Source organism: Drosophila melanogaster, chromosome 2R (assembly GCF_000001215.4).
Source record: "Drosophila melanogaster chromosome 2R".
Lineage (NCBI taxonomy): Eukaryota > Metazoa > Arthropoda > Insecta > Diptera > Drosophilidae > Drosophila > Drosophila melanogaster.
The window spans coordinates 22978505-23000731 of NT_033778.4; the positions used below are offsets into that span (position 1 = coordinate 22978505).

General features: G+C 43.0%; 5 protein-coding genes and 2 non-coding genes across 7 annotated transcripts in view; 2 read left to right on the plus strand and 5 right to left on the minus strand.

Annotated features, from left to right (window-relative positions):
- Nucleotides 1-4037: 4037 nt before the first annotated feature.
- Nucleotides 4038-5789, minus strand: CG32834 (uncharacterized protein). Its single transcript, NM_001202067.2, has one exon. It carries the CDS (start codon nt 5769-5771, stop codon nt 4101-4103), a length of 1671 nt encoding a protein of 556 aa, NP_001188996.1. The 5' UTR covers nt 5772-5789; the 3' UTR covers nt 4038-4100.
- Nucleotides 5769-6830, minus strand: CG32833 (uncharacterized protein). The gene has a single exon (NM_166581.4). The coding sequence runs from the start codon at nt 6808-6810 to the stop codon at nt 6004-6006; it is 807 nt and encodes a 268-aa protein (NP_726278.1). The 5' UTR covers nt 6811-6830; the 3' UTR covers nt 5769-6003.
- mir-4939 (mir-4939 stem loop) lies at nt 6707-6815 on the minus strand. The gene has a single exon (NR_048192.1). It is a non-coding gene; the product is annotated as a mir-4939 precursor RNA (primary transcript).
- Nucleotides 6831-6869: 39 nt separating the features above from the next.
- asRNA:CR42742 (antisense RNA:CR42742) lies at nt 6870-8045 on the plus strand. Its single transcript, NR_037742.2, has 2 exons — nt 6870-6987; nt 7050-8045.
- Nucleotides 6870-22227, plus strand: part of twi (twist) — a 62952-nt gene continuing 47594 nt past the window's right edge. The window contains exons 1-2 of the mRNA NM_001299823.1: nt 6870-6987; nt 7050-7222. The gene's annotated coding sequence lies outside the window, so the exon portion shown is untranslated. The remainder of the gene's footprint in view (nt 6988-7049; nt 7223-22227) is intronic.
- Nucleotides 6916-7835, minus strand: CG9897 (uncharacterized protein). Its single transcript, NM_001299824.1, is given in 1 exon segment — nt 6916-7835. A coding segment is annotated over 1 exon segment (799 nt). The 5' UTR covers nt 7825-7835; the 3' UTR covers nt 6916-7025.
- Nucleotides 15165-20380, minus strand: CG9896 (uncharacterized protein). Its single transcript, NM_137901.2, has 6 exons — nt 20199-20380; nt 17873-18008; nt 17386-17536; nt 16820-17119; nt 16381-16495; nt 15165-16323 (listed from the first exon to the last, which is right to left on the minus strand). Exons 2-6 carry the CDS (start codon nt 17922-17924, stop codon nt 16180-16182), a joined length of 762 nt encoding a protein of 253 aa, NP_611745.1. The 5' UTR covers nt 17925-18008; nt 20199-20380; the 3' UTR covers nt 15165-16179.

A 22227-nucleotide genomic window follows, 5' to 3' on the forward strand; every position in this document is an offset into this window, starting at 1 on the left:
TTGCAGATTTATTGCAGCCGGAAAAGGACCTCCTTTCACGCATCCCGCTTCGGTATGTTTGCCATTGGGCTTCTCAGTTTTTTCCAATATATTTCGGAGATGGCCCATTGTTGGCCTTGGCACCACAATCCGCCATTCGCGATGAAGGCCCAACCGCTGAAAGTAACTAAGTTGCCGATGCAGTTGCATTCTCTGCTGGACTTGCATTGTTCAACTGTTTTTACACTAAGAATTTATAATGTGTTATTGTTTTGCCAACGCTTGTAGCCCAACTACAGTGCAAATAGAGAGACAATATTGATTGCATACTGAATCTGTAAGATAATACAATTATGAACCAACTTGTTAAATCTGCTTACAGAAATAATTGAATTTTAAGTAGTGATTATTGGCCACTTTGTTGCATTATTTGTATAAAAACTCCAACCACCGAGATCACATGTGCCACAGCAAGTGGCCTCGTCAAAGTCAAAGGTAAAACAATAGCCGAATGCAGCGCAGAAAAAGGCAGCTAATTACGGGCCAACGGAGCTCAACCGCATTGCCATGGCTTCCGATTGACATGGTTTTGTCATTAGTGCGGAGTCCGCAGAGTGCATTAAATTCCGCAAAAATCCAGAGACTTTAAAGACCGCCCCGTACCGAAGCGAACCGAACCGAACAGCATGCATTGATTTATTGCCATTCTGAGCCGCCGTTACCAGGTCCAACTCCCTTTTGGTCCTCCCAAGGACCTCGCTCATCTGCTGGGGCGCCGGTTTGCTCGCCGGTGCATGAATGTCACTGCCGAGCCAAATGGACAAGACAAGCGGCGTGGCAGTCGGACAGCCAGAGCCAGCGAAAGGGTTAAATGGCACTGAACATTGGCCAAAAGCGGACCGGCAACAAATAACAAACCGGAAGATGGAGAGCCGCAAAAAGCGTACCAAAGAAATCAGCGCACGTTAGCAATTAATAATGGGGGAGTACCGGGGCACCAAAGTTTCCACATTCCCTGGTTTTCCCTCCCGGATCGTCCTGCGTATGGGGACCTAAAAAAGATGCCACCAAGAGGAGAAAAGAAGTAGAAAGTAGTGGAACCGGAATGCTACTGGCTAACCAAAATAAACTAAAGGAAGATTCTAAAGCCAGCAATCAGTGGAGAAATTGTGGAAGGCAGGGACTCCAACTCAAGCCAATAAATATTCAAAGGTCAATAGAACTGAAATACGAAGAACCAAAACAAATATATTCGTATTTAAAAACTGGAATTAATAATTTGATTTTGTCTTCACTTTTGCTTAGTCTACAATTTTTGAAAATTGTATTTTACAGTTTTCCTTTTAGTGTTCCACTGCCAATTTAAAGGGTCATTAAAGCCGCTGGCTGCTGACAGTTGGATAATGCAAAAAATTAAGTGCCACGTCCGTACCGCCACGCCCACTCCAATAAACACACACACACACGCACACCCAGTAGCCAGCGCACATGGTTGTCATATGTAATTATTAATTTCTAAAAAGCCATTCAGAAATAATATAATTTGAAAATGCGCGCGACGACGTGCCCGCCGCCAAATGTCTCTGATTGTCCCGGGGCATCCGGAGTCGGCGGGGATTACGGGGTCGAGGGGATTCGTAGCCGGTTGGAGCCGGAGTGGAAAGCGGGTGGAAATGGGCATGGGCAATGGCCAGCGGGCGACTGCTCAGTTACAAATGTTGTTAGGATGCATTAATTTATGTGTGTGCCCCCCATCGGCAGGACGAATCAATATTCCCGCGGCGAAAGGACATATGTATGCCGAATGGCCAGAAAGGCAGCGCGCTGCATGTGTTTTGATTTAAAAACTCACGCACACACGAAACTAATCCTAATTTAAATGTTTTTGCCCCGTTTTTGGCTTTTCGAATAAAGGGGGGGGGGGGGAATTTAATTGTTCCGCCGATGGGCGACGTAGTGAAAAAAAAAATCGAGAGAATGAAAGGAGCACCGCTTTTGCATAACAAATTCAATTAAATAGGCAAGTGCATGAATTAAAAACATATTATGCTTAATTGGAAAATGAAAATTCGGTTAAAATAATAAATGAATGAGGTAAAAAATGGGCTCAACCAAAAAGCGCTTAAATATTTAATCGCCTGCATTGCGGTTTTGCTAACGAACAAAAAGAGCGCATTATTTAAACACTTGCATTATGTGCGCTAATTTAGGCATTCAATCTAGGTATATAAAGTTCGATACTTAGTCAGCTAATTAAACTTTGTTCTTAAACACATCGATCGACTTGCAAGCATCCAGCTTTGGGCCATAAATTGTTGCAATGTTGGCCATAATAATTCTACTTTCCGCCACAAATCTCCGCAATTCCCAAAATAGTTTTCAAAGCGCGTCAACAAATTTATTTGTGCGCTGCAAAGTAAAAAGGCCAACAAAACTATTTTGTGCAAACAAGTTAAATCAAATATATTGCTTCGATTTGCCGCCCTGCTCTTTTTGCCGTAATGGCTTTTGTTTCGTTTCGTTGCCGGCCAATTGCCAAACACCAAGTTCAACAGCAATTAAAATGGCTTTCAAAACGGGGAAAATCAAATAATAAAGGCGAATGCGAAGGATGCATCCGACAAGAATGAAAGAAATAAATGCATCTGACCAGCGGCAAGAGTAACATTTCGGCTGCTTATCTTCTAGTTGCTGCTAGTTAACAAACAACCCGAAATCGCCAACAACTAACAACTACGGAAAGTCGCCGCGCGAGGGACTCCATCCCATGAAAAGTTTGCTTTGGCCAAAAAGGGAGCATTTTGCTCGTCCAAGAAGCCATAAAAATGTTGCTCACGCGGTGGGGTGATGCTAAATGGGTGGACCGAAGCATGAGGTACAGTGAAAGCTCCGCAAAGTGGACAAAACTCAATGGCGAAGAAAATAGTTAAGTTAAGAAAATTGTTACTAGTTCTGAAAATTAAATAATCAGTTCTTTGATTTTTCAATTACAAAAAGGTTCAGTTATCGAGTTACTACTGTCTTTTCATAGCTCGAGCGTTAAAAAATCACACCTATTCTCCATGATATCATTTGAAACAAGTTGCTCTCCTTAGTTCACATAAATAAGTTAGTTCTCATTATTAAGTTATCACTGTCTTTCGGCGTTGGTTTGTGCACGTAAATCGCTGTAATAGAAACATTGCATTTTATTGCAGTTGTCTCCGTTCTCCTGAATGTCCTTGCGCTCGCTTCTCCCCCCTTCGAAACCCCTTTTTTTTTTGTCTTTGGGCCAATAACATTCTGATAAATGGTCAGAACGGCTTTCGTGTCGATGTCCTTGAGGCAGGAGCATCAGCACTGCCATCTGGAGCAGCTGCCCACTCCTGCAGATATTTGTCTAAGCAGAGTGAACTTTTCAATTTGCACTAAAAGTATTTTCCTTTCCCTCCGAGTTCCAAGCCAACCTGGCCCAAGTAAGCCCCATGTCCCCAGATCTTGATTTTGCCAGCCCGAACGTGGCGAGCTAAACCTGAACGCGGTTGCACTTGCCACAAATGGATGCAGCCAGCTGCCAGGCGGCTTTATAAATGGTGTCAGCCTGAGGGGACTCTTCATCACGAGGTGCCACCACAGAAAGTCTGCAACTTTTTCTCCCTCGATTTGTCGCTGACTTTTTGCTGGCCGACCAAAAAATAAACTTTAATTAACTTAAGCACGAGAAGTTCTGGAAATTTTATCGAGCTCATTTGGTTCTAATCCTATCCGAAGCAACTCAAGGTTATTTACTTCTGTATTTTTTGACCATCTCCAACTGCCAACTGTATAGTTCCTGGAAAATGTAATCCTAATTTTTTGTTAAAGGGTATTTCGGTTTTGTCATACCGCGCTTAGGTACTTCCATTCTGCTTCTGTTTGACTTGACCAGCATGAATAATGCAAATGTCCAAGGGCTGTTTTAGGTGACATTTCCATAGACACTGGCTTAGACACTCGGAGTCCAGTCCAAGGATTGTGGTTTCGGTGACAGAAAGAACCGAAAACGCACGAGGGCAAAACAAGCTAAGCTCGACATGAAAGCTGATGTCACAGTTTCTTTTATTAAGGAGTGTTAATTATATTATTATAATAGACCTTCTTTATTATCCCTCGGTATCAGGACTTTCAGTAGATATTGGTTCAGTTGCCGTCATGATCGTAGTTATTATGCTAGGCGAAGGACTCAACGTAGTAAAGGGAGTACTAGGTATTGCACTGGCTAAAGTACTTGGGGCATTACCAGGTACTGTACTAGATGCCGCACTACTGGGTTCAGTACTCGCTATAGTACTCGTCACAGTACTGGGTTCAGTAGTAGGTACAGTACTGGCTTCAGTACTCGCTATAGTACTCGTCACAGTATTGGGTACAGTGCTGGGTTCAGTACTCGCTATAGTACTCGTCACAGTACTGGGTACAGTAGTAGGTACAGTACTGGCTTCAGTACTCGGTTCAGTACTCTTTATAGTGCTCGTCACAGTACTAGGTACAGTACTTGGTATGGTAACCTGTTCAGTACTAGGTAAAGAACTCGGCTCAGCACTTTGCACAGTACTAGGCACCGTACTGGCTACAGTACTTGGTACAGTAATTTCTTCAATCCTAGGTAAGGTACTAGATACAGTACTAGATAAGGTAGTAGATACAGTACTGGCTAAGGTACTAGGTAAGGTACTAGATACTGTACTAGGTAAAGTACTAGATGTAGTACTAGATAAGGTACTAGGTAAGGTACTAGAGACTGCACTAGGTAAGGTACTAGAGACTGTACTAGGTAAGGTACTAGAGACTGCACTAGGTAAGGTACTAGAGACTGTACTAGGTAAGGTACTAGATATGGTACTGGGTACGGTACTGGTGGAAGGTTCAGTACTAGGTACTGCAACAGGTTCTGTGCTAGGTTCAGAACTAGGTACAGTGCTCGGTACAGTAGCAGTTGTAGTGCTAGCCACAGTGGTACTACTATCACTAGAAGTACTTGTCGAAGCGGTTGTATCCTCATCTTCGGTGTTCTCGGCAATCCAACCTGTGAACCAAGGTACATTGGCGTAGACATCTGGTTTGGTGGTGCAGCCGCCTTCGGATAGAATGCCCACGAGTTGTCCATCTATCACCAAGGGAGCTCCCGTATCGTAGGAGCATCCTCCGGCGCCATTATGAGTGCAGAGGGTAAGGTACGAGATGCCATTGTCCCAGAGTCCGAACCAAACACCGCGATCCGCGGCGCACTGCTCCCGATTGTAGACGCTGACCCATGCCATCTGCAGATAGTCCGGCAGACTGCCGAAGCACCTGTCCCACCAGCTGCCCCACCAACTGGTGGATCCCCAGCCGGAGACAGTGCACCACGAACCATCGTCCGGTTCATCCTCTGCTATGCTGATGGGCTGAATAGCTTCGGAGGTCTTGAGCGGATCGCACAACTTCAACAGTGCCAGATTGTTATCGAAACGCCAGCAATTGTACTGCGGGTGATTAATTATTTCACAGACTTCGAGCAGGAATCCAGTTCCATCATAATCGCGGGAACTGGTGCCCACGCGTACTTCAATTGAACCGTAGGACTGGACACACGAAGCTGCTGTGATGATGGTGTCTGATGTGATGATCGCCCCACTGCATATTGCTGTGCCATCTATTATTACTTCCGCCTGGTACGGGGCATCTTCAATATCCACATCATAACCTCCAATGATGCGGCTTTGGGCATCCAGATCACCACGAACCGGCCGTAAAAGAGCAGCCAACAGAAATAAGAACACACTCCAAATCATTATAAACAACTGATTTTTAGAGCTGCATGTGCGACTCTTTTTATAGGAAAAGTTAAGTCGTTTTCAAGGCTAGAGCTCCTTATCTGCAAAGTCATACCTCAAATTGAGTGATGGCTTTACTTCGAAGCTCTATCAAAATAGGAAGTATTGCGTATTACTTGCACTAATCTGCACATAGTCATAGCTCGAAGGCAAAGTATTTTTTAACAATTAATTGGGAGAACGCTTAAGTTTACTTTGTATGATTATGCAGCCAGTCCTTGTACTTTATAAGATTGATATAGACTTCTGGATACTCCGAACAGCCGCCTTTCGTTATAATGCCGACCAGTTTGCCATTGTGGACCACAGGTGATCCCATCGCTAAAGAGCAGGCTTCCTTAGCGAACTTCTCGGTGCAGAACAAGTCATCTGTAAAATTCTTTTTGGACCAATTGTTTCGCGCCCACAGATCTGTGCACTGGCTAGGGCCAAGTAGCTTCACCTCGGCCTTCTGCAGCTTGTAGGCTTCATCATCCAGACACTTCTTCCAATACATTGCCCACCACCTGAAGGAGGGCCACCCGTTGGCCGTGACCTTTGCCCCATTAGACGGAAGCTGGTTGGCCAACTGAATTGGCTGGATCGTTTTGGAGGCCTCGAGCGGTTCGCACAACTTTAATATGGCCACATTGTGAAATACTGTCTGGCCGGTGAACTTTTCGTGAACTGTAATGTTGCAGACTGCTACTTCGATGACTCCATCGCTGCGCGTAGTGCTACCCACTCGTACACGGATCACCTTGTTCAGGAATCCATCCACACATTTCCCGGCTGTCACAATGTGACTCAGTTTGTATATCGCTCCGTCGCACTTGGCCTTTTGTTTGATCGAAATGGAAGCAATCCATGGCGCTGTGGTTATGTTCACGGGATGACCACCAAGAGTCGTCCGGTTGCAGTCGTTTTCGTCGTCCTCTTCCGAATCTTCACCTGCACCCGTGTCACTTTTGGAAAGGACAAAGAGTGCAAGGAAAATTGGTAGAGATCGCAGAAGCATGATGCCAAATAAATGTGCATATAGCAGGCTGTTTAAATTTTATAGTATTGGCACAAAGCATAGCAAATTAATTTGTTTTACTTTACGGTGTGTTAAAATTTTTCTCACTTTAAGCCATTGTGCAATGTTCTTTATTCTGTGCTTTACAAATTCAAATATAGATCTACAGAAGGCAAGGTAATATTATCATTAAACTATTCACAGCAAGTAAGATATTAATCCTTCGTATTCGAGTCCAGCCAGTTCGTGTGCCCCAGGATATTTGCATAGACATCGGGCTTAATGGAGCAGCCCGCTCTGGAGAGGATGCCCACGAGCTTGTTGTCGATGACCAGAGGCGAACCCCTGTCTGTGGAGCAGGCTCCCTTGCCCGGCGACTTGGTGCAGATGGTCAGGTCTGAGATTCCCTTGAGTAAGTAAAATGGTATGACTTTCCAGTCGGCGGCGCACTGTTTTTGGCTAAGGATCCGCACTTGAGTGCCGTGCAATTGGACAGGCAGCTGGAAGCACTTCTCTTCTATTCCGCTGCTAATCCTCTAAGTCTAAGATAAGGTCAAGGAAATTGCCTGATCTGCCACCACAGCCAGTCACATTGGCTCGAGAATTATCATCCGGCACTTTGTCGGCCCTCTCAATTGGCTTTATTTCATCGGTGGTGTTGAGTAGCTCGCAGGTTTTCAAGAGAGCCAAGTTATTGTCAAAGCGCCAGCTGGAGTACTGGCTATGAACTTTGACCTTACAGATTCCAGCAATTGATCCACTAGTGCCGCAGCTGCTGGTTCCCAACCTGACTTGTATGCTCCTGGCGCTGTAGCCATCCACACACTTGGCGGCAGTCAGGATGTAGTTCTTCGAGATAATGGCACCACCGCACTTGAGCTTCGAATTGACTATGATGGAGGCATACCACGGTGCATCCTTAATGTTGACAGTGTTTCCGTTTATGATCCGCTGATCTCCGAGAGCCAACCAAGGCAGAGCCACAATCTGCAGGAGGATTAGTGGGGCTAACATTCTCTTTAACTGACTTTCGTGAAGGGCGTGCTCCTCTTTTTATGGGATTCTTTGTTAATTAAACGGAATAGCTTTGGAATACTCTTCTTATCTACCTTTCGAAGAATCTATTTTGTAATGTAAGAAGAATATGTATTACAATGTATTACAATCCATATTGGCATTTGAAACATTTTGAATGATAAATACGCCCTGTGCGCAATCGATTGAATATAAAACCGAACTATTATACGTTCAATTGCCAATTGGGGTAATCCACATATATGCCCAAATTATAAAGTATAATTTAAGCAGCCGCATCGATTCTTTTCGCTTAGAGCGGCTTTGTACCCGTCCTCCGATTTGAGACAAAACTCACCAGCCATTACACTAAGCCGCTTAAATATTTGAATAATTCCTGCAGAGTAAAAAAAACGTGGGTGACTGAAATATAGCTGGACATTTCCATCAAGCGATATTTGCATGTATTTATGCAATTTTACATGAATGCAGATTTAAATCTGGGCAATGTTTAGCAAAATGTCGAAATAAATACTTTCATGGAGGAAAGTGGCAGGAGAGAGCTGGCGAGGGGCAAGGGGCATGGGGCATGGGGCAAGTAAACAAACATTTTGATGATTCGCCATGTCAAGTGGGTCGGTTTCGCAGCCAGGCAGGCGGATTAAAATGGATTACAACTGAATTATTTGATAATGTCCCAGCAGATGCAACACATCGCATTGCTTTCGCCCCGAATCGCATTTAATTTTTATCAATGTGAAAATCATTTTTGGTTGCTGGGTTTTTTATTACCATTTTATTGGGTTTTTTCGGCGGGCTGAATCGTGTTTTCAATTTGCCCCTGGATCTACGTTTTCTTTTGTCAAATATTGTTTGGGTGTGCTTTTTTTAGCTCTATTTAATTGATTTTATTTACGCAAAATCAGGAAAGCTTGCTCGCTTTATACGAGGCTTTAATTAATTTAGTTAATGGGATATATTCGCGTACTATTCATGATCTTTTGTTAAACTGTTATGCTTGAAAAAAAAGGATTAATTATGTTAAAAGCAAGTGCCTTTCTCACCATTTTATAATATTCAACAGATTTGCTAAGCAAGGCCACTTTTCAAATGACCTCAATTGGTTTTTTTTGCTGGCCTAATGAATATTTCAGTTTTGGCAACATCGCTAACGCCATAGACGTCCATCGATGGCCATTTCCAGCTCGATCCAGCTGCTCCTCCATCTCAATCAGCCTTTGGCTCATACATAACCCAGTAAATCCTTTTCCAGCTCGATGGCATCGTTGCCAATTTTCACACCAGCGACAATTACTCAAACCGTTGGCAACAACAAAAACATGGGTTACCACTGTCCTCGTCCTCGCTCCCTTTTCCCTGACCCGCTTTTCCCGGACTTTTCCCGCCCGCCCCCGCAGTCACAGCTCGCCACTCGGAATCGAGGGAGCCGGCAAAACAATCGTTGACAAAAATATTTGCATGCACTCTGGGTGCACTTGTCCGAATCGCCGTGCTGGGGATGCAGCTGCTCCTCAGCGCTGCTGTGCCGCGTGTGTTGCCATCGGCGGCGGCGCATTAAATATGCAACACCTATGACAGCAAGCCGCTTGACATTTGGATCCGAAGGCACGGGACTGGAGACCCATTCCAGTTTTAAGCTGGAACTAAAGTTTTGCCGACAATTTGCAGCTAAATTTGTCAAAAAACCAGAAACTTGGCCGGCTGAGAAATTATGACTTCCGCAATTGTTGGGTGGAACAAAGGGAATCCAGCGCAGTGCCAAAGTGTGACCGACCCGAAACAGTTCAAAAGGCAACTGTTGCTCTTGAACCTTTGGAAAATCCACCGCTTCAAATGCCGTTACACCCCCCGCCCCCCACACACGGCAAAGTTTTCAAATAGAAAATGTTTAATTTCCCCAAAGACAACGTCGATGCTGCTGCTGCTTTCCCGAAAACGCAGCGTTTTCCCACCCAGGCCAAGGAAACTTTCTTACATATTTTACAATAGATCTTCGTGTGTGTGAGTAAGAGTGTGTATGGGTGTGTGTGTGTGGGTGGGTGCAACAGTGCAGCCGAAAAAGTTTCTCCTTTCCCGGGCGGAAAGTTAGCTAAGACAAACGCCCCGAAAATACCCACATCGCTCAGTTGCCAGCGCCCATCGCTGAGCTTCCGGGTCGAACTTGTTAGTTTGCCATATAGCGTCGAAAATTATATTATTTTAAACTTTTCAAATGTCACCAGAGAGTCAGAAATTTCACCGAAAGTCGGTGACAAACTCCTGTTGTTGCGACTCTCCTTCATTGTGTTCGTTAATTAAACATGTTGTCCCCACGACGCGCACAATAAATCGAACTCAGTGCGGGCAAAAAAAAAAGGGAAAATTGAAAATTAACTGCATTATCTGATCGAACGGGGTAATTAAATGTGGCAATCATTTCGGGTCGATCAAACGCCTAGTAATGCCATCGATGGCATTACAAGTTCCAAAAAACATGCAGTTATACATTTTATAAATGTCAGCCATGTCCGCTCCCCAAAGCCATTTGATTTAATAAATATCTTTAAAACTCTATTGTTTGCCAAAAAATCATTTTATAGACATTGTTCAATTTGAATTTGATTTTTGTCATGATATATATACCGCTCTATTGCACTATTGTTTACTGGCAACTTTATTTTATTTCATATAGTTTTGTGTAGTATTCGATTTGTTCTGCTTTCTTCTGGAGTTCCACATTTTCTGACTTCTTTTGAAGTCGTTATCAATTTGTGTACTGCACCAGTCATACTTGCAATCTCGGATTCAATTCAGAGTTGTTCTTATTCCCATTTCTCCCATGGAGCGCATTACAATCTAAAACTGTCGCAAAATGTTACAATGCGATCAAAGCAAAACTTCAGCAGTGCTGGCAAACATAAAAAAAAAAGGAACGAAAAGCTCCACAATAGAAGCTGCCTCGCAGTTATGGTGCACAATCAAAGTGGCAACATCGTCGGCGGCAACTGCAACACAAATTGCTCGGCGGCAGGGCCTTTTCTGTTTGCAGAGTTTGGTTGACACCCCGCCACTTGCCACGCGACAACTAGCTGGAAGGCAGCCAGCCATCAGGCATCCAACCATCCAGCCATCTAGCCATCCAGGCGGCCAACAAGTGTTTAGCGTTTTGTTTTCAGTGCAATTAAAAAGCGCCTACACGCCTGACACGCCCCCTCAAGTGTTGGCAGTCGCTGCTGTTGACAAACAAACAGCAAAAGGCCACAAAAGACACAAAGGGGGCTGTGTTCCAACACTTGAGTTCTGTTTTTTAGCAGTCGGCCACAGTCGCGTCTCTTTTGCTCGCCAGCGGCGCCTGGGGATATGCATCACAAATGGCTGGCGTCAAGCACTGCGTATACGTGATATGTGGCATAAGGGGCGTATACGTAATGCGAGGGGAGAGCAGCTGAAAGGCTGGGAGGCTGCTGAACCTAGCTGGCCTAGGTCTGAATTAGCATAATATGCCAAAATGGCAGTTTTTTAAGAATTCGCCATAAGTGTTGGGTTTCTCAACCAAAAAGTGCCAGCCTTTGTGGCTGCGCAGTGCAATGGATGGATGGTTTGATTTTAAAATAATTTAATAACTTTTTGGCCAGACTGAATGGATCTGTTCAATGCAGGCGGGCCGAAGAAGGGATTGACAAGGCGGAAAACATTTTGCCTGGCAAGGCCTAAAACACGCTTGAATTATTCAAAGCATGTAACTGATGAAGCAGAAACGAGACGAGAACCAAAAACTAGAACTCCAATTTCAATGTTTGAGTATTTTTGAGTGCTACGTGTTATAGATATGTGTTATGTGTATGCTGGCAGACTGGCAGCGTTTGCCACAAGTGCGTTTGGCACACTGAGAGAAACATTAAGTTAAACATTGAATTGTAAGAAAGGACAAGCAAAGCATTTGAAATCAACCTATTTCAATGGAATATCTAGAATTCACTCGGTTTCTCCAAGTGCATTTGTGTGTGCGTGCGAGTGCATTGCCTATTACGCTACCAAATGAAAGTGGTAATAAATTGGACAAGATGTTGCCATAAACCACACCACGACAAGCCACAGCAGGCCTTTCCTAGACAGGCCCATCGACCATCGACCGTAGACCATTGGATATGGCCTTATGGCCAGGAATTGCAAATGCAACGCATGCTGCAGTGGCGAGTTGCAACTTGCAGCAACCAACATGATTATCATGTACGAAATGCATTCGAAACCGGAGCCAGCTGGCCAACAGCTGACGAAGCTGGACAAAACCGGCCGCATTCTCCACCTCCATCTCCATCTCCATCACCATTCCAGTCCACTCCACTCCACCTGCAGCAGCTCTTCGGAAACCACCTATCAACCACAAGCGCATTTATGGCCATCAGGATGGGGTGTTCAGGGCGGCAAGGATTGGCCATGGCTGTTCTGGGGGCAAGTTGCCCATTTAATCTCTCCAAGTGACTTGCAATTGAAATAGAAACGAAAATAACTCAAAGTGAATACGATGTGGGAGCAGCAAAACATAAATGCTTCCAAATGCATCGAGCACTCAAAGAGGGGTTCGGATTTTCAGTTCGGCCACTTGAGCTCGTCCTCAGTTATTAAATATTAGTATTTGGCCAGAACAGTGGTAGCGGACTAAGCTGAAGGTTCAACAGTTAATACGCTTAACTAGAGTTTAATCCCACTCCTGTTAATAATTTCATATGCCAGAATTATTGTGATTTCAGTTTAGGTCAATGGGGCGTTATAATCAGGCACCAAGCGTATGTTTGTTGATTTTTGATTCACTATAATAAAACAGATTTCATTAATTGTGCTGCTGAGCTTCTGGATAATGGCTTTGCGACGCATTAATTTGTTTTAATTAACAGAAAAAAATCGATTTCTTTATGCGATTTAAATACAGTTTGTATCTATATATTATATATTATTTGTTTTTACTTTTTACTTTTGGCTATTTCATTGAATAATCGACAAAAACATAATCTCAGCTTTTAGCAGCTCTCCTTTTTCATTAATTTTTGTTTTTTTTTAAAGGGTATATTTTAGGTTTTTAGTTAGTGCGCTGTTATAATCAAATGCTGTACTTCATAGTTAGTAAAAACATAACATAGCTTTTTGTTAGTAATTGGATATTGCATTACCTTTTTGTTATAAAATTATCTCAGTGCTTTGTGATTACTGAAAATTTAATACGCATACGCAGCGTTGTCCCAAGCAAAGCTTCGCTAATTCGCTGTGTTGCCTCTGGTGTTGCTGCTGTTGTTTAATATTTGTGTTGGCCGACAATCTCAGCAGGCAAAACAATCAAGCTTGGACAAAGTTGTTGAGAACTTTTCACTCGCACCCAGTTGTTGTATGGTATGCGATAGGATTTTTATGTAAAACATAATTGCAGATTAGTCGCGGCGGCAATGTGCAAATAAAAGCAAAGGCATCCAGCAGTGGCAAAAACTGAGAAAAAAAAAAATCAAAATGTAATCGTTCTGTTGCCGCTTGAAGAGGATTAAACATGAGTGAAAGAGCTGCCGGGATTCCCGAAAAGGATGAAGGGCTGCATGGGTGGCAGTGAATGAATGAATGAAAGCTGGATAAGGGAGCACCAGGACGAGGATGGAGGTGCGGAAAACGGAAGGGCCACTCGACACTTCCCGTATGAATGCAAAGTGCAACTGGCTGTCAATTTGTTTGGCATCCTGCCACTCCGGCTGCTGTTGCCACAGTGCTCCCCAAAGATATTTTCGATTAATTAAGAACTAAAAATGAAATGGCATAAAACCAATCAAATGGCCAAATGGCCAAACGGCTTTCACCGCAATTGCGAAAACGTTCGCTCCAGAGCCGTTTGCTCAAGCTGCAAAATATGACTTCAAATTAATGCAAAGTGAGGTAGGTGCTCGATGGCAATGCATTTCGCCTATTTGCACAACAAATGAAGCTGAAAATGACCCTGGCATCTGAGAGCCTCCTGCCACCGATCTGTGCCCACTCTAAATGGAAACGTAAATATTTGAGCTGCAATCGAGATGCGGCTACCTGGCTCCCAGTCACTCAGTCACTTCTCCTTTTAACTCAGTTATTGATTGGTTAAGCATTTCGGCCAGAGTCCAAAAATGCCTCACATAGTCTCTTATAGAATGCGACTTCGAGATGTGATTGCAAAAGATGTCGATAAATTGCTACTGAATGTGAGTTCTCAGAGGTGGGAGTTTTAGGTCAGCAAGAAAATATTCCTTTTGGCCAAATTACAAAGCAAAAATATTAGTGAAGCTGAGCTCGAATCTTTATAATTGCATGTAGGCAAGGAAATAATTAGAAATGAAACGCATCAATGTAAGACAGAACTGAATTGGGCCGTTTTAACTCATATTTCAAGAAAAATAAAGCATATTTAAAAAAAAACTCGTTTATTAAGCCATAATATACTGATCAAACTCCTTAGACGCGTTTAACCTGTTTATCAGTTAGATTTCATTGCCAAATCACGTTGAAATCAATGTCTGGCCATGATTACGAGTGTCAAATGTACATTCAGCTGCTGGCCAAGCACGATAACTGTTATTATTGCATCCAACACCAACCCACCTATGTCCTTGAGCCATGGCCGACCTTATAAATTAGCTGCCAGGCGAGAAGTCAACCGATGTCGGCGTCGTCGTCGCCGCTAGTCTAATGAACGCACCACATAAACATAAATTATGGCCAGCACCAGTGTTGCAGGTCAGCCCCTCCCCGAGTCACCGAGTCACCGAGTCCCCGAGCCGCCAGCTCCTTCTCACCACGGTGGCGACCCTTCTCTGGTGGCCCCAACTCAACCAGCTCTTCGCCCCTCGTAAACTGCGACCAGAGCCGGCATATTTGCGCAGCATACTTTTGGGCGCCGGACGGGTAGCGTTGCATACTTTTTGGCTGCGCTCGGTTTTATCCTGCAGTAAAAAGCATTTTTGGCACGGCACTCGCTGGCTCCTTATACTCTCACCATGTGTGGCGTCTCTGCATTCAGTCATAAATTTGATTATTGTGAATATTTATGTAAGGTGTAAGGTGTTTATCAGTTTGAAAAGGTGTCTAAAAGTATGTCGTAGTAGCGAATAAATATTATGTTGCCAACTTTTAAGCATCTAAATAGCTGATTCAAAACCATAGTGCTTCGGTACGCTGAAATGTATCATTAATAACTCGGCATACAGTCTGAAAATATTATTAAATCCAATTCGTAGGGTATTACTTGTTTCGGCTTTCAAAATTAAATAACTGCCCCTCTGGCCGTGTGCCCCTTTATTTTGCCACTCTTTCACACTTTTTTGCATTAATTTATTTTCTCATTTTTTATTGTTTTTCCTTGCATATGCATGTGTGTGTTTTACTTAAAATAAATGTTACTCTTTAATCATAATATATATTCACAGTTTTTGTAAGTAGGTGTGTGTGTTTGTGTGTGAGTGTATTTTTAAGTTAAACTAATATTTATTCGTATATGTATTTCCGATTTTGAATATATTTAAAGGTATTTACAGTGTGGGAAATAAATATACACTAAATAGGTTTATAAATAATTTAAAAATCCTGATTCATAGAAATGCACTTTTTGTTAATCTAAATTTATTGCCGATATGTGAGCAAATCCGCTCGGGATATTTTCTTGTGCGCTTAGTGCTGTGTGAGTAACGAAAACTGACTTTGCAAACATACTGCTATTAAGAGGTACATAGGCGTTTCCAAACGATCATCTGATCATTCGATTTTTGATATTGCCTGGTATTACGGAAAACAGATGTGGGGGGGTGGGGAGCGCTCTAACTTCAGCTAACAACGATTTGTGAAACTTAGGGTTATTCTCTAAAATATGCCTACACTTAAAGCCTGGACAACTTCAACAAACTCAACGAAACTCTAGTATTGCACGATCGACGACGACTGGAAAGTAAGGCCAACAACAACTAACCTGCCTGCCACACTCAACACTGATTCTAACTAGCTAGCCTATATCCACTATATAGTAACACACATATCCGCATATATATATACATATATATATACGATCTTGACTCTGCTCTCATATTCCCTATAGATCTTTGATATATGCATACTAATATACATAACATACTTAACGTGTATTTTACTGTATAGCTTACTTCTTTGACCTCTCGGGGATTCTGTGGCCTAAACTGACTGCCAGAAGTATGCAACAGCGTGTGGAATTCTTCTTTCGGTGTGATGGGGGAAACCTTAACTATTTATCCTTTGCCTTGTTCGCTTCACCTTCTCGCACGAATTTCCTTTCTGGTAAGACTGGTTCTAGATTTGTGCACTTAGCTGTGCCTCTGCCATCTATCTGTTGCCTCTGCTGACCAGCAGTGTCAGCAATGTCCCTGTGAGCAGGAGTCCCAAACTACTGCCAGCTGCTCGCGTGGAGCCATTGCCCTCGCCATCCCTGCAGATGCCCGGATTTCGGGTGAAGTCCTCGCAGTAGATCTGTAAGATAGATTCGGTTACAATTTGCTTCCGGAGGAGTTCTATCTTTCTGCGTACCTTGGTCAGGCTGTTGGCATATTTGTCCACCAGTTGACGCGTAAACTTTGCCGCCTCATTGCCGCAGATCTTGCGTGCAGCATCCTCCGAGCAATCCACAAGTTCGTTGATGGAGCTTGAATAATTGATTAATGCAAATGCAAGATATTTAAAGAGTTTTAAATAAATCCCAAAAATGTTGCAAAAATAATAATTTCATAGTAATAAAACTCTGGCTCTGCCAAAAATATTTCCTCTTTCAATCGAATGAATCCCCGACACAATATAACATTTCAATTACAATTTGCAATTGCGTTCCATGGCGCAATTACATTCGTTTCATTCTCAAAGCACAACAAACCCTGTTTAAAACTGCATTGCATCGATTTAAATATTCATTAGAGAGCATGCCAAGGCATTTGATAACCAATTCGGCTAGGTTGATATTGGTTTCACTCACCAGCAAATGGTCTTGATGTTCTCGTTCAGGGTGCCGTTCTCGGAGTTTTCCTGGTTCTTGTTTGGCTTGAGGAACACCATGGTCTCCCGATAACGATTGGAGCACACCTCGAACTCCTTCTTGGCCATTTCAGAGCAGGGCACATGCTTGAGGTACTCGTCCTGGAAGGCACCCTTGTTGCACAGATCCCTGATGAACTGGTTGGTGTCGTGGTAGAGCTTGTTGAACTGATTCCTCTGCTGCAGATCCATGCAACGCCGGGTATAGCTCTGTATGCACCTCACGCCCTTGCGCAGCTCACTGGGAGGAACAGACAAAAAGATTGTTGTTGCAATAAAACAAATTAAAAATGTTATTTTCAATTAAAAATGCGAAATTAAGTGAGTCGGGGATAGTATTACTCGATTTCTAGTTAATTTTTCATGGATAAGTTCCAGCACAAAACACCCAAATCGATCATCAGAACACAGCAAACATTTGTAGCGTTGCGCCGCACCGATTGCGATTGGAATTCGGATGCAGTGAGTCCGGATCGACGGGGGAATTTTGCCCGTGAAGCCACTTACTGACAAAGTTTTTCCAGTTCCTCCTTCTTGGCCGGGCCAATCGAGAAGTCCGACGTTAAATGCAGCATATCAAGTGGTTCGGCGCACTTGGTGAACTCCTCCTGGCCGCATTCCTCCGAATTGGCCACCTCCGCCGAGAGAAGTAGCAGGGCTGGAAATCCGAGACCAAAGTGGGCGGTGAGTGGGCGCGGGTGAGAGACAAATAAACAAACAAACAGAAACATTGAAATAGTGCTCCAGCTGAAAGCTAAAAGGCAATCCGAGACCCTTGGCCACCACCACCAGCAGCAGCAGCAGCTCCGTTCAGCCAGTCACTTGCAACAAAGTTGCAAATGTGCGTCAGGGGTAATAAAGTTAAACGTAAGTGAAATTGGCATTTCATAAATTTTTCGACCAACTTTTCTCCGTTCATCTTAAGCGGCATATCTGGTCAGATTTTGGCCCTCAGATAACCCATCTTTCAAATTTCGATATACCATGCACTTACCCGAGAAAACCAAAAGAGTCCAGCTCCAGTTGCGATTCCACATTTGATGCATTTCCCCGCACTCCTTAGCTTTCTGCTGGCTGTTTACAATGCAATTGTTTCCGCAAGGGCAGTTAAGTGCTTGTAACTGGTTTCGCTGAAATATCACAAAAAAAAAAAAAAATGGTGGAAAAATTGATAAATTAATTGAGAATCATGACAACTATTGAATGCAAATGCTTATGACAAATTATAGGCTTCGCCTGTTTTCATAGCCTGATACACTGCCAGCCCACCTTCGTATTTTCTTATTTATGAACCGATCAAGTCGCAGTAAAAGAAAATCTATGCTGACAAATAAAAGCTGCAAAATAAAGCGCAAAAAATAAAATCACGACCAAGCGAAACAAAAATTGATCTAAAAATAAATAAGATGTCTGCGATGGGGAGAAAAGCGAAAGCAAAACGTCAGAGGTTGTCTTGTTTTCATTTCGGATAGGATTCATTCTGTTTCACTGGGGGTTCCTTCTAATATTTTTCTGCCAGTGGGTGCTTTTATCTCTGCTTTTGTTTTTGCCAATTATCGTTGCAAATGTGGCGTGGACAGGTCAAAGTATAGTTTGCGAAAACAACGAGTGGGTTGAGTGGTTTGGCCAAAACACTAGGCCAACTAGGTAAATACACCATATTGTAAAATCAGTGTAAAATTCATTTAAATATAAGCAAGAGTTAAGGTGCTAAGATGAGATGTAGCGAGATTGCATGAACTTAAAAGGAGCACTTAAGAGTGGAAATTTAATAAACACGTGGGGCCAAAAGGCTAATTTCCAAATGGAGCTACTGCCCCGAATAACAATGCTAACTGTTTTTTTTTAATGTCTTTCAGACACTTTTTATTACGCGAAATTGTACGCCAGTATCCGTTCAATTAGTAGACTATTTTATTAAGCTGGGTACTATCTTTGATTAAAACCTTTTTTTTTATTTGTGCAGCTATGATAGACGTATGGATTCGTAATAAAATTAATATATTTCCTTTTAATAATTAGTAAAATATTAAACTGCACAAAAAGCGCAAACATCGGAACAAAATGTGTAACTGCACTGCCCCATTTCTTTCCCAAAAATTAAGTGAAAAAAACTGATACAAATTGCTGTTGATTTTCATGCATTTGGCCAGGTAAAATGTTTGTGCCTTTGATTATGTTTTGTGGGCATTTATGTTTTTATGCCAATATGTAAACACAAATAGCTATTGTGCATTCACAGTTCTCCGACAGATGCATTTATAGCCCATAAATAAACGATACGCAAATAAACACAACACAAACAATTTTCAAAAGCCTCGCCTCCACGATTTCTCGTCATTTGTTGATGTCCGAATGATTGAAGAAAAATATGAGTGACTCGAATTGAATTGGCACAGGTCAGGGTTTTGTGCCAGATGAAAGCCATAAAAAGGTAAACACGAGGAAAGGTTTTCGCTGGCACACAAACACTTGGCCATCTATGGTGTTGCATAACACCATGTCTGAAAGAGGCCAATGCGCCATCAAACTTTAACATGTGCATAGTTTTGCACTCTTGATTAGCAGGTTGCAAACGCATTAGTACACTCGTACTATTTGCCCCCCCCTTTCGACTAATATCACCCGCCAATTCTCGCGCCTGCACTTCCGCATATGCAAAAGCGAGGCTTTCGCAGCTGTTTTCAGTCGGTACGGAGAGATATGATATGATATGATATGGGGCCTCCCTGATTGAACAACGAAAACAAAACACTTAACGGAGGAGCGAGAGCGAAACAGGCAGGCTGTCGTCCAAAGAACTGTAAGTTCGCGGATCTTCAAAAGAGATTTCAATCGAAAACAGAGAGAAAAACATATGAAACTTTCAAAATTGTTGAAGAAATTAGATTTTGAACTCAAATCAAAGAGTTGGAGATGAAACTAAGTATTTATATTTACTACATTACTAGCATGATCAGTGTGGTAACTGATGCTTTGCACAACTTTCTGGATAAATCAACGCTATAAATAAAATATATCCAAAACTACGGCTTTTACAGCTCGATTACTTTTGTTTAAATTAAATTGTAAGTGCATCGATCGCGCCACTGTTTTTTTTTCGCTGTGCAACAGTTGCCTTGAAAGTGGCAGGGGGCGGCGAGAGGGCGTGCCGCCGCTGGCTGCACGTGATGCAAGAATGCAGTCGGACGAGCCTCTCGGTGGCGATCTTGCGTTCCAAGATCGTCGCCCTGTGCGAATTCAAAACCAAGAGCCGGTTTTCTGCCCTGTTTATTTATACATTGGTCGCACTGCTTTTGGGTCTTAATTCGGTTGATTACTTTGGTCTGGAGCCGCCGAGCGACGCGCTTTCGAATGACAACTGCAGCGGGCAGTCCGACGAGCGGTGTGGCTGTTTGGCGGTATGGCGATCGTGTTTGGGATCGGGATCGAGGCGGTGGAGCGGACCTGAGCGGAGCAAGCGCGCCGTGTTGTTAGCCGACCGAGTGACAGAAGCGTACTGAACGCCAGAAGCAGCGGCGCCACTCGGCCAGCGAATGGGGATGGCCATGGCGATGACGATGGCGAGTGGAGCCGAGCTGAAATCCGAGCGCCAAGTATCCAAACGGGCCGAGTGTGCACGCTAGCAACATGTTGCCGACGGGCTAGCAACATGCAGCAATGGCTGCAACAACAGGTATTTCCCGCTAACATCAAGTGCAACTGATAAGCTGACCATCGACTGATGGCCTGAAAGTAATCCCAATTCGTAACCTTAGCCACTTAGTTGCTTAGCCACTTTGCCTTTCAATTAATTTAATAAGAAGGAAGTGGGCCGACTTGATAAGATTACAGATTATCTATTTGGCAAAGGAAGCCAAGTATACCGCATTTGCCGCACTTCTTTCCTACCCTCCCCAGTTTGCCAATCATTTTTGTCGCATTGAGAAATATTTGATTGCCGATGTTTGCCCAGTGCCAATAGCAGTAACACTAACGACAACAACAATCAACTTCGGGCTCAAGTCAATCGGATTTACACGCGTGTCCTTGCCTTTGTTTTGGCCGCCCACCGACGCCCAGATTTGTTTGCTATATGCCAATTTGGCGGTGTGTTTGCATATTTACTGTAAACACTGTCCAAATTAGGCGGAGATTTCCATTCACCGCCGTCCTTGAGCTATTTGCCTAGGGGGCATTCCACTGGGGGGGGGGGGGGGAGGTGAGTTTCCCCGGCCGAGTCGCAGACAGAAACCATAAATAGTTGGCCACAATGAAGACACTATCAAGGGAGTGGACACCTGTTAACTTGGCTATTCGATTGTAGTGCAAGACAAAGGAAATATATATATGCATATATGAGAAGTTCGGCATAACTTTCGTTCAGCAGTCAATTGGGAAATGATTGTAGTGCAAAAGAAAATGCAAGCGAAAACAGGGCAGGATGCAATTAAAATGGAATTTGCACAAAGCTATCAAAGAATTCGTTTTAATTCAGCAGAACGTTCCAACTATAAATATGCTTTATTGAACCTGGGCAATTAAAGATAGTATGTATGAAAGTGAATACGTTTTGAACAATTTTAATGCACATTTATAATAATTTCATGCTCTGATATACTATATGCATACAATATATATATATTATAGCTGCAAAACAAACAGTTGATGGGAAGGTTTAGCACTCGGAATTAATACGATTTGTACGATTTGTGGTTCAACTTGATTTAAAGCACTTGTAGATTAAATTGTCTGCCTATCTGTAGATCAGATAAGGTCGTAATTCATTGAATTGGCCACTTCAGAACTGGGACTCATCTAAACCACTCATGTGCAGATAAGATAGAGTCTAAATTCTTGTTGATAGTCGATTTTATTGGAAGTTGTGTCTGGCTAATTTACGCTTTAAAATTTGTTTTTTTTTTACCTAAGTTCATACAACTTAGTTTAGAAGCTCTTAATTACTGATATCTTTTCAAGTAATGTTTCTTAATCCCATCTACTTTTATTTTCACATACCAATTAAATTTTAACTCAGATGGCAATACAAACAGCCAGTAAAATAGGCAAACAACTTTAAGTGATGCATGCCACACATTTACAGCTTTTGCTTCCTTTTAGTGCTCCACTTTTGCATTCATAATTATCGAAACTTAACCCTTGGCAAATGCAACGAGTCCTGCCTCGTGTGTGTGAGTGTGTATGTGTGAGTGTTTGCTGGTAGGTCATTACCACTGGCCACATGCGTTACGGGTGAAAGGATGAGAGACGGTAGCCGAGGGAAAGCTTTAAGCCATTGCTTATACGACAAACGAAAACAAAACTCAAGTTTGTTTTATTCTACTTGCCACCCATGGCCGGACCAACCAG